The sequence below is a fragment of the Salvelinus alpinus genome, chromosome 3 (assembly GCF_045679555.1).
Source record: "Salvelinus alpinus chromosome 3, SLU_Salpinus.1, whole genome shotgun sequence".
In the NCBI taxonomy this organism is placed as follows: Eukaryota; Metazoa; Chordata; class Actinopteri; order Salmoniformes; family Salmonidae; genus Salvelinus; species Salvelinus alpinus.
This window is the reverse complement of record NC_092088.1, coordinates 8,122,461-8,135,121: the sequence shown is the minus strand read 5'-3', so window position 1 is coordinate 8,135,121 and position 12,661 is coordinate 8,122,461. Positions and strand designations below refer to the sequence as shown.

The following is a 12,661-nucleotide window of genomic DNA, read 5'->3' as shown; positions in this document are numbered from 1 at the left end:
CCTTGACTTTGTTGTCCTTAAGCCATTTTGCCACAACTTTGGAAGTATGCTTGGAGTCATTGTCCATTTGGAAGACCCATTTGCGACCAAGCTTCAACTTCCTGACTGATGTCTTGAGATGTTGCTTCAATAGATCCACATAATTTTATGCAGCCTTTACTGTGAATGCAGTCTTCACTAAAATCTCCCAATCTTCCACAACAACAAAAAAACGACAGGAGGTTCTCGTTAAACTAGGAAATATAATTTATTGCATAAAAATTATATTTAGTTACAGTTAAGAAGGCTAGAGGCTTATTTACAATTGGTAGTTTACAGATTTAAATGAAAACAAATGTATCTCTGAATTCTGTAGTTTTTTTTGTTTTTCTCATTACAAACGACACGGGTTCGGTTCACAATCAAAGGCTTATTTCTTGTTTCTCTTTGACCAGACAGCAATGTGGAGGAGTCAGACGCAGGTACAGGTATCACCCTTAGGGGGGCGCCATCGAGCGTCAACTGTCTCCCACTCCAGGCGAAAGATTGGACCAGAATCCAGTGGATACACAACATAACATCTCATCTGAACGATTCACAACGGCCTCTATAATCCCCCTCATCACACAGTTCAAGGTTTAGGAGAGAGAGAACAGTACTTCAGTAGTACTTCAGTAGTATTTCAGTAGTACTTCAGTAGTACTTCAGTAGTACTTCAGTAGTACTTCAGTAGTACTTCAGTAGTATTTCAGTAGTACTTCAGTAGTACTTCAGTAGTACTTCAGTAGTACTTCAGTAGTACTTCAGTAGTATTTCAGTAGTACTTCAGTAGTACTTCAGTAGTACTTCAGTAGTACTTCAGTAGTATTTCAGGGTTCCACGGTCTTTGTTCCAGATGTCTTTTTCTGTTGGACAGGATCCTAAAAGGTTCATCATTATTGTCCTCCTCCTCCTCGTCACCATCTTGTTTTTACTCTTCCCCAGATCGTGCTTCACTGAGCACTGAGCAGTGATTATGTCCTTTGTTGCTTGCCGTAGCCCTGTATTCCACAGTCAGCACGTCTGATCAACATGTGCTTTTCATTTTTAAAAGTCATTTACAAAACCGCCTCAGTGACGACTTAACTCTTCAACCCTGTTTCTATATGCCCTGATCTGATCTGGAAAAAATAATACATTTATTTCAGGGATTTTTGTACTTGAATAGCACGTTGCTTGCGTACAAAGAGGACACATAGAACTGTTGAGATATGAGTAACACACAGACGGACGGATTCAACCGATTGTTCCCCGTTTCTGTTGGAGAAGGGCGATGACAATAGAATATACTGCCTGTGCTTTGGTTTCTGCGGTCTAAGAGAACAGGGTTAATTCCAAAATGGCACCCTATTCCCTATATAGTGCACTACTTTAGACCAGGACTGGCACCCTATTCCTTATATATAGTGCACTACTTTAGACAAGGGCCCTATGGCACCTTATTCTCTATATAGTGCACTACTTTAGACCAGGGCCCTATGGCACTCTATTCCCTATATATAGTGCACTACTTTCAACCAGGGTCCTTATGACCCAAAAGTAGTGCACTATACAGGGTCCTCAAATTCAACTCTGGACCTCGAAGCCAGTTCCAGTGCCTTTTTTTCCCCATTGTTCCCCTCTAATCAGGGGCTGAATCTCCAACCGAACACTTTGAGCACCCGATAGCTGTGTTCAAGAGCCAATCGACCTTCAGAGGCCTCTATCAAGTGGGCATCCTACGACTCGGCGGCCATGACAGCAACTTCTTCCTGTGAATCTTAGCGTGTTACCTAGCAACAACAGTCTACTTTGCCCTACAACAAAAAAAATATGAGTCTGATGAAAATCAAGAAATCAAGAAATCTGTATTTCATTTTGAAGTTTAATTTGGAGGAGGTCTTTGTGGTTTAGTGTATTTCTGAAGTTTGATCGTGTATGGATCAGGTCACTTCATATGAAACGACAAAGACAGCTAACAAGCCAGCTAGTTCAACACTAAATGATATGCTCCTTCCATAAGTCGGCTAGCTACTGTAGTAACGTTAATTTTATCACAATGAACAAGTTTGAATGAAGCAGAAAACAGCTTGCTCTGTCCTGAGTCAGCATCATCTCCATGCTCATTTTGGCCAAAACGTTTGAGACTTGACTGTTCACTATCGAACACAAGAGACAGTGGCCCCTCGATAAAGGGCTTAGGGGCCCAAGTGTTCGGTTTGAGATTCAGCCAGGGACTGATTTTTAGACCTGGGACACCAGGCGTGTTCAATTAATAATCAGGTAGAACCGAAAACCAGCAGGCTCCGGCCCTCGTGGGGTCAGAGTTCAATAACCTGATATAGGGAATAGAGTGCCATTTGGAATATAATACTCAAGAGGTTAACACTCCCCCCCCCCCCCCCCTTCTCGCTTCTATGGATAATAATCATAATAGAAGTATAAAGTAATGACAACATTGTTAACGAAGACAGCATCCAGACAACCTGCTGTGTTTTAGACAGTAACGATTGGAACAATTTTTTTTTCTGACGATGCACAAAGTAACATGAAGACCCTGACCAGGAAGCAGACGGTTGAAAACAGGCAGAAACAAGCGTGATAATAACAGAAGTAGGAGGTAGACAGAGAGACAAGAAAGAGAGACTCAGATGGAAAGCTAGAAACAGGTAAAGGGATGGATAAAACACTGAAGAGGAAAAAGCTTGAGGTAAAGTTTATGATCCATTGCTGCCAGTTGTTCAATACAAGGCTCCATTAACCTGCAAATATACAAAAATCTGCCCAATCACAACAACGCAGAATGTCAACACAGTAAATCAGATTTTCACCAGAACTCATTTTGTTTTACTGAATACAGTTGACTACTTTGACAAGAGTATATGTACACAATATTGGAAAATTACAAATCATATAAGCAAACATTTTGTTTTGTTATCAACAATTTGATCTTGTCTCCCTTTTGTCCCCTTGTGTTCTGTAACTCTCCAACGAGGCCTTCTTCTAGAATCAACTCAAAGACAACGCGATAGCCAATATCACTGTAGTAGTCTTTCTCCGCTGTGGTATAAACAACCAATCAAAACGCATGAGCTCAGTGGCCGTCATAAAACACAACCGAGAGTCGTCATGACCACGTAACAGCGATGACCTCACATAAGTGATGACGTCATTCAACAGCGATGACATCATATAACAGCGATGACATCATACAACAGCGATGACATCACATAACAGCGATTACATCACATAACGGTAATGACATAAACAAACGAGAGAAAAAGAAAAAAAAAAAGAAGAAAATTTAAAAAAAGAACAATCCACAAATATGGATAATAACTTAATAAGAAAGATAAAAAGCGTTTCCTACTGGAAAAAAACAGAAACAGAGTTGAGCAGAAACAGAGTTGACCAGAAACAGGGTTGACCAGAAACAGGGTTGACCAGAACCAGGGTTGACCAGAAACAGGGTTGACCAGAAACAGGGTTGACCAGAACCAGGGTTGACCAGAAACAGGGTTGACCAGAAACAGGGTTGACCAGAAACAACAGAGTTGACCAGAAACAGGGTTGACCAGAACCAGGGTTGACCAGAAACAGGGTTGACCAGAAACAGGGTTGACCAGAGACAGAGTTGACCAGAAACAGAGTTGACCAGAAACAGAGTTGACCAGAAACAGAGTTGACCAGAAACAGGGTTGACCAGAAACAGAGTTGACCAGAAACAGAGTTGACCACAAACAGAGTTGACCAGAAACAGAGTTGACCAGAAACAGAGTTGACCAGAAACAGAGTTGACCAGAAACAGAGTTGACCACAAACAGAGTTGACCAGAAACAGAGTTGACCAGAAACAGAGTTGACCAGAAACAGAGTTGACCAGAAACAGGGTTGACCAGAAACAGAGTTGACCAGAAACAGAGTTGACCAGACACAGAGTTGACCAGAAACAGGGTTGACCATAAACAGAGTTGACCAGAAAAAGAGTTGACCAGAAACAGAGTTGACCAGAAACAGGGTTGACCAGAAACAGAGTTGACCAGAAACAGAGTTGACCAGAAACAGAGTTGACCAGAACCAGAGTTGACCAGAAACAGGGTTGACCAGAAACAGGGTTGACCAGAACCAGGGTTGACCAGAAACAGGGTTGACCAGAACCAGAGTTGACCAGAAACCTCTCCAGCTGTTTATATACTCAACGGGTTAAAAAACGACAGACGGCAGCAGAAAGATAGAAGGACGAAGGGAGAGAGGAGATGAGAGAAGGAGGAGAGAACCTCTGTGAAGGTGAAATGGAACCCTATTTACTATGTAGTGCACTGCTTTAGACCAGAGTCCTACGGGCCCTAGTCAAAAACTAGTGCACTATATCGGGAATAGGGTGCCATTTGGGACGCAAAAGGCTTTGAGGCGTTTGGTGGCATCAAGAATCAATCGGTCTGGGCCGTCACCCCACCTATAAGCATGTACAAGCCTCTGTACAGTATTATAATGAAGCTTTATCCCACCGAGACCTACTGATCAGATAGTCAGTCATCCATCCCGTCCATCCCCAGACCCACAAACCCTCTGCTACTGTAGAAACCTCAATACAGACCATATTTACCCCCTTTCAACTCCCCCCCCCCCAAAATTAAAGGAAAATATAAAAACTGAAATCAATGTGAGATTAGAGGGGAATTATTCCTGATATGATTGATTGTTGTCTTGTCAGTGAAAACCGCGTCAGTGTAAAGGGATATGGAAGTGTGTCTGTGTCCGCATCCAGCGGCTCTCTGTGTCTGTGACTGTGTCTGTGACTGTGTCTGTAACTGTGTCTGTGACTGTGTCTGTGTCCGTGTCTAGGTCTGTGTCTGTGTCTGTAACTGTGTCTGTGTCTGTGTCTGTGTCTGTAACTGTGTCTTTAACTGTGTCTGTGACTGAGTCTGTAATGGTGTCTGTGACTGTAACTGTGTCTGTGTCTGTAACTGTGTCTGTGACTGTGTCTGTGTCTGTAACTGTGTCTGTGACTGTGTCTGTGTCTGTAACTGTGTCTGTGTCTGTAACTGTGTCTTTAACTGTGTCTGTGACTGAGTCTGTAATGGTGTCTGTGACTGTAACTGTGTCTGTGTCTGTGTCTGTAACTGTGTCTGTCACTGTGTCTGTGACTGTGTCTGTAACTGTGTCTGTCACTGTGTCTGTGACTGTGTCTGTAACTGTGTCTGTCACCGTGTCTGTAACTGTGTCTGTGACTGTGTCTGTGACTGTGTCTGTCACTGTGTCTGTAACTGTGTCCATAACTGTGTCTGTGACTGTGTCTGGCACTGTGTCTGTGACTGTGTCTGTCACCGTGTCTGTAACTGTGTCCATAACTGTGTCTGTGACTGTGTCTGTGACTGTGTCTGTAACTGTGTCTGTCACCGTGTCTGTAACTGTGTCCATAACTGTGTCTGTGACTGTGTCTGTCACTGTGTCTGTGACTGTGTCTGTAACTGTGTATGTCACTGTGTCCATAACTGTGTCTGTGACTGTGTCTGTAACTGTGTCTGTAACTGTGTCTGTAACTGTGTCTGTAACTGTTGGGTTTTAGACAGATAGATCTCCACTTTCTGCCGGCTCACTGTGTGTTCGTGTGTGTGTGTTTGTGTGTGTGTGTGTTCGTGTGTGTGTGTTCGTGTATGTGTGTTTGTGTGTGTGTGTTTGTGTGTGTTCGTGTGTGTGTGTGTGTGTGTGTGTGTGTGTGTGTGTGTGTGTGTGCACTGTGATTGTATGAGTGCTTGACATTTCATTGTTGAAGGTCTTCAGGGGTGTTTTATGTACAAGTTAAACAGCTTTGTTTCTGCTCTGTTAAAACAACACAGTTCAAACCACACAGGTGACATAGGGAGGATTTCACACCAACATCGTTCCCCTTCAGGAGAGCTGCAACATTGCTGAGGGGGAGTTAGGCCTCAAGGTGAGCCTGGGTAGCCGGTAGCAGAGCTAGCCCAGGATGGGGTGGGTGTGCTGGGCATAGAGAGGCTGATGAAGGGGGCACTGAGAGGCGATGGGCCATGGGACAGAGGTATTACAGGCAAGAGAAAGCTAATAGTCTGTAGTGCTAAGTCTATGCAGAAGGTGTGGACTGGGCATTTTTCCATAGGAGTCTGTAGTGCAGAAGGACTGGGTATGTTTCCGTGTCCATAGGCAAGTATTGGTGTATTTCAATTTATTTCTTAACGATGACAAGATCCCCCCCCCCCCCACTACTTTTTTCCCCCTCTGTCTCCTTTTTCTTTGACCAATCAGCAATCGCCGTCTGTCGCCATGACAACCAGGACCTCACTTTTGCCCATCTCCTCGAGAGCGGTCGCTAGGGACACCAGGTCCGCATCGCCTTGGTGACTGGCCTCCCATAGGTCCAACAGAACACCTGTGGGGCTGGGCTTTGTTGCAAAGTAGTTGAGATACCTGAGGGAGGGAGGGAGGGAGGGAGGGAGGGAGAGAGGGAGAGAGGGAGGGAGGGAGGGAGGGAGGGAGGAGAGAGAGAGAGAGAGGGAGGGGGGAGGGAGAGAGGGAGGGAGAGAGGAGGGAGGGAGGGAGGGAGGGGGGAGGGAGAGATGGGGGAGGGAGAGAGGAGGGAGAGAGAGAGGGAGGGGGGAGGGAGAGAGGAGGGAGAGAGAGAGAGAGAGGGAGGGGGGAGGGAGAGAGGAGGGAGAGAGAGAGAGAGGGAGGGGGAGGGAGAGAGGAGGGAGAGAGAGAGAGGGAGGGGGAGGGGGGGGAGGGGGGGGGGGGAGGAGGGAGAGACGTTAACGACAGCACATGTGGACAGAATAACAAAGGTCATAATTATTCTCTCCTTAATTAACATGCAGATAGAATGTAATTATAAACACAGCCTGCACGAGCACACTCCCTCTATCTCTATCTCCCACTCTCTCTCCCCTCTATCTCCCACTCTCTCTCTCCCCTCTATCTCTATCTCCCACTCTCTCTCCCCTCTATCTCCCACTCTCTCTCTCCCCTCTATCTCTATCTCCCACTCTCTCTCCCCTCTATCTCCCACTCACTCCCCCTCTATCTCTCGCATCTATCTCTATCTCCCACTCTCTCCCCCCTCTATCTCTCGCTCTCTCCCCACTCTGTCTCTCGCTCTTTCCTCCCCCCTATCTCTCGCTCCCCCCTATCTCTCGCTCTCCCTCCCCTCTCTCTCTCCCCCCTCTATCTCTCACTCTCCCCCCCCTCTCTCTCGCTCTCCCCCCTTTATCTCTCACTATCTCCCCCCTCTATCTCTATCTCACACTCTCCCCCTCTGTCTCTCGCTCTCCCTCCCCTCTCTCTCTCCCCCCTCTATCTCTCACTCCCTCCCCTCTTTATCTCTCGCTGTCACCTGTCGAAGCCCAGGCTGTGTGCCAGTAGTCTCCAGTCACAGCCGCGGGCGCTGGGGGCGTCCAGACTGGCACAGATCTTCTGTCGTATGGAGGTGGGCAGGCTGAAGGCATAGGGTCCCGCCTGGGAGGAGGGCAGGCAGGTACCCACGGAGGGGAGGGGGAAGCAGGGCGGGAGGCTCTGGAGGTAGAGAGAGGATGGGTGGATGGAGAGAGATAGCAGTTAGGATCCAGGACAAAGCTGACTCAAGAGCTTTGACATGTACTTAGCCCAGGGCTATCGTTAACCCTGGGTTAATACTAGCCCGAGGCTAGCTTCGCTTCTCTTCACACAAGCTTCTGCTAACTGAAACCAACTGCCACTTTTCTGGAGTAGAAAATTCAAAATTAAATGACATAACGGAACACAGTCATTGGCTATCTCCAAAACGTCCCCAGGGCCGGCTAAGCCCTGGGAAAGGGTTGGTGTTCTCCCACTTTAGAATGACAAGTGTGAAATGTGCTGTCTGATTGTAACATGTACTTCCTGTATGTCTGTGTGTTACAGTGAAACCCTTCCCCCTGTTACCTCCTGTATGTCAGTGTGCAGCTGGAAGATCTGTCCCTCTCCTTCCACCTGTCTGTGTGTTACAGTGAAACCCTTCCCCCTGTAACCTCCTGTATGTCTGTGTGTTACAGTGAAACCCTTCCCCCTGTTACCTCCTGTATGACTGTGTGTTACAGTGAAACCCTTCCCCCTGTTACCTCCTGTATGACTGTGTGTTACAGTGAAACCCTTCCCCCTGTTACCTCCTGTATGACTGTGTGTTACAGTGAAACCCTTCCCCCTGTTACCTCCTGTATGACTGTGTGTTACAGTGAAACCCTTCCCCCTGTTACCTCCTGTATGTCTGTGTGTTACAGTGAAACCCTTCCCCCTGTTACCTCCTGTATGTCTGTGTGTAGCTGGAAGATCTGTCCCTCTCCTTCCACCTGTCTGTGTGTTACAGTGAAACCCTTCCCCCTGTTACCTCCTGTATGTCTGTGTGTTACAGTGAAACCCTTCCCCCTGTTACCTCCTGTATGTCTGTGTGTTACAGTGAAACCCTTCCCCCTGTTACCTCCTGTATGTCTGTGTGTTACAGTGAAACCCTTCCCCCTGTTACCTCCTGTATGTCTGTGTGTTACAGTGAAACCCTTCCCCCTGTTACCTCCTGTATGTCTGTGTGTCACAGTGAAACCCTTCCCCCTGTTACCTCCTGTATGTCTGTGTGTTACAGTGAAACCCTTCCCCCTGTTACCTCCTGTATGTCTGTGTGTTACAGTGAAACCCTTCCCCCTGTTACCTCCTGTATATCAGTGTGCAGTTGGAAGATCTGTCCCTCTCCTTCCACCTGTCTGTGTGTTACAGTGAAACCCTTCCCCCTGTTACCTCCTGTATGTCTGTGTGTTACAGTGAAACCCTTCCCCCTGTTACCTCCTGTATGTCTGTGTGTTACAGTGAAACCCTTCCCCCTGTTACCTCCTGTATGTCAGTGTGCAGCTGGAAGATCTGTCCCTCTCCTTCCACCTGTCTGTGTGTTACAGTGAAACCCTTCCCCCTGTTACCTCCTGTATATCAGTGTGCAGTTGGAAGATCTGTCCCTCTCCTTCCACCTGTCTGACACAGATCTTACAGGTGAGCTGAGTCACGGCCAGGCTGCCTCTCTCTAGGCTGAAGGTACAGTGGAGGGGTCTCTGACCACCACTCCAGATATGGTAGAATGGAATCTCCTGGGGGAAGACATGTATTGATTGGCTAAATAGACATATTCTCTAGACTCAATGACCCAACAGGATGTGGACACCTGCTCGTCGAACATCTCATTCCAAAATCATGAGCATTAATGTGGAGTCTCTGACTATCACTACGAAATCTCTTGAGGAAGACATTATATTACATTAGTGTGTGTGTGTGTGTGTGTGTGTGTGTGAGAGAGAGCGTGTGTGTGTGTGTCTGACCTGGTACTTGGCCAGTAGTTTGCTTCTCCATTGCGAGTGAGGGATGTCATGGATGGACAGACGCAAGTTGTGGTAGCTATCTTTAAACAGCAGGGGTTTAGGGTCCTCCAGCAACACCCCCCCTAGACTCCTCTCCAACTCCAACACCTCCTACAAAGAGAGATAGACAGAGACAGAGAGGGAGAGGCAGGGAGAGAGGTAGAGAGAGAGAGAGGTAGAGAGAGAGAGGTAGAGAGGGAGAGGCAGAGAGAGGTAGAGAGAGAGAGACAGAGGGAGAGCGAGACAGAGAGGGAGAGGCAGAGAGAGGTAGAGAGAGAGAGAGAGAGAGAGACAGAGAGAAAGATGAAGACAGAGACAGAGAGGGAGAGGTAGGAGAAAGGTAGAGAGAGAGACACACAGAGAGAAAAGGGGGTGAAGACACAGGCAGGAAAGACATATAGATAGGCCTAGAACCAGAAAGACATAGAACCAGAAAGACATAGAACCAGAAAGACATAGAACCAGACAGACATAGAACCAGGCAGACATAGAACCAGAACGACATAGAACCAGAAAGACATAGAACCAGACAGACATAGAACCAGAACGACATAGAACCAGAAAGACATAGAACCAGACAGACATAGAACCAGACAGACATAGAACCAGAGAGACATAGAACCAGAGAGACATAGAACCAGAAAGACATAGAACCAGACAGACATAGAACCAGGCAGACATAGAACCAGAGAGACATAGAACCAGAGAGACATAGAACCAGACAGACATAGAACCAGAGAGACATAGAACCAGAAAGACATAGAACCAGAAAGACATAGAACCAGAGAGACATAGAACCAGACAAACATAGAACCAGAGAGACATAGAACCAGAAAGACATAGAACCAGACAGACATAGAACCAGGCAGACATAGAACCAGAACGACATAGAACCAGGCAGACATAGAACCAGACAGACATAGAACCAGGCAGACATAGAACCAGAACGACATAGAACCAGAAAGACATAGAACCAGACAGACATAGAACCAGACAGACATAGAACCAGACAGACATAGAACCAGAGAGACATAGAACCAGAAAGACATAGAACCAGACAGACATAGAACCAGGCAGACATAGAACCAGAGAGACATAGAACCAGAGAGACATAGAACCAGACAGACATAGAACCAGGGAGACATAGAACCAGAAAGACATAGAACCAGAAAGACATAGAACCAGAAAGACATAGAACCAGAAAGACATAGAACCAGACAGACATAGAACAAGAGAGACATGGAACCAGACAGACATAGAACCAGAGAGACATAGAACCAGTGAGACATAGAACCAGAGAGACATAGAACCAGAGAGACATAGAACCAGAAAGACATAGAACCAGAAAGACATAGAACCAGAAAGACATAGAACCAGACAGACATAGAACCAGACAGACATAGAACCAGGCAGACATAGAACCAGAGAGACATAGAACCAGACAGACATAGAACCAGGCAGACATAGAACCAGAGAGACATAGAACCAGAGAGACATAGAACCAGACAGACATAGAACCAGAGAGACATAGAATCAGGCAGACATAGAACCAGACTGCCGGAGAACCAGCCAGATATAGAAACAGAAAGACATAGAACCAGACAGCCAGAGAACCAGACAGACATATAATCAGACAGACATAGAACCAGACAGACATAGAACCAGACAGACAGAGAACCAGACAGATATAGAAACAGAAAGACATAGAACCAGACAGCCAAAGAACCAGACAGCCAGAGAACCAGACATATATAGAAACAGAAATACATAGAACCAGACAGATATAGAACCAGACAGACAGCCAGAGAACCAGACAGACATAGAAACAGACAGCCAGAGAACCAGACAAGACAGCCAGAGAACCAGACAGACATAGAAACAGACAGCCAGAGAACCAGACAAGACAGCCAGAGAACCAGACAGCCAGCCAGAGAACCAGACGGACAGCCCTACCTTCAGGGCGTGTGGTGTGTCTTGTGTGCAGTAAATCCTCAGGATGTAATCCAGGGAGAGACAGGGGGCTCTGGGGGCGAACAGGGCCAGCTGTAGCCTCTTACAAGCGGGCTGGGGAGGGCAGGACTGGCCCACAAGACCGTAGGTCCCCAACTGCTCCATCACCACGTGGCAGTTAGACTCCTCTAGCTGGAGGTAGCAGGGGGACGATAGACTCTCCTCTCCCACCGTCAGCACCTCCTAGTGGCAGGATAGAGGTAGTGCAGAGTAGAAGGGGTTAAAGAACTGACTGGGGACTGGACTTCTGGACATAAACATTTACATTATCTATTCTGGCATCAAGGTAAAGAATAATTCAATAAAAGTGAGTACAGCTTTAGGACAGTATAGGACACAGAAATGCTTCCAGCCCGGTAGAGAGAGCAGAAGTGACCTGCCATCCAGCCCAGTAGAGACAGTAGAGGTGACCTGTCATCCAGCCCGGTAGAGACAGCAGAGGTGACCTGTCATCCAGCCCGGTAGAGACAGCAGAGGTGACCTGTCATCCAGCCCAGTAGAGACAGGAGGGATGACCTGTCATCCAGCCCGGTAGAGACAGCAGAGGTGACCTGTCATCCAGCCCGGTAGAGACAGCAGAGGTGACCTGTCATCCAGCCAGGTAGAGACAGCGGAGGTGACCTGTCATCCAGCCCGGTAGAGACAGCAGAGGTGACCTGTCATCCAGCCCGGTAGAGACAGCGGAGGTGACCTCTCATCCAGCCCAGTGGAGACAGCGGATGTGACCTGTCATCCAGCCAGGTAGAGACAGCGGATGTGACCTGTCATCCAGCCAGGTAGAGACAGCGAAGGTGACCTGTCATCCAGCCAGGTAGAGACAACGGAGGTGACCTGTCATCCAGCCCGGTAGAGACAGCGGAGGTGACCTGTCATCCAGCCCGGTAGAGACAGCGGAGGAAACCTGTCATCCAGCCCGGTAGAGACAGCGGAGGTGACCTGTCATCCAGCCCGGTAGAGACAGCGGAGATGACCTGTCATCCAGCCCGGTAGAGACAACAGAGGTGACCTGTCATCCAGCCTGGTAGAGAAAGCAGAGGTGACCTGTCATCCAGCCCAGTAGAGACAGCAGAGGTGACCTGTCATCCAGCCCGGTAGAGACAGCAGAGGTGACCTGTCATCCAGCCCAGTAGAGACAGGAGGGATGACCTGTCATCCAGCCCGGTAGAGACAGCAGAGGTGACCTGTCATCCAGCCCGGTAGAGACAGCAGAGGTGACCTGTCATCCAGCCAGGTAGAGACAGCGGAGGTGACCTGTCATCCAGCCCGGTAGAGACAGCAGAGGTGACCTGT

General features: G+C 47.6%; 1 protein-coding gene across 1 annotated transcript in view; it reads right to left on the bottom strand.

Moving 5' to 3' along the window:
• Positions 1-228: 228 nt before the first annotated feature.
• Positions 229-12,661, bottom strand: part of LOC139569964 (netrin receptor UNC5B-b-like) — a 156,912-nt gene continuing 144,479 nt past the window's right edge. The window contains exons 15-19 of the mRNA XM_071391368.1: positions 11,315-11,554; positions 9,323-9,472; positions 8,930-9,094; positions 7,345-7,523; positions 229-6,425 (exon numbers count right to left, since the gene is read on the bottom strand). Of these exons, the coding sequence (XP_071247469.1) occupies positions 6,260-6,425; positions 7,345-7,523; positions 8,930-9,094; positions 9,323-9,472; positions 11,315-11,554 (900 nt within the window). The 3' untranslated portion in view covers positions 229-6,259. The remainder of the gene's footprint in view (positions 6,426-7,344; positions 7,524-8,929; positions 9,095-9,322; positions 9,473-11,314; positions 11,555-12,661) is intronic.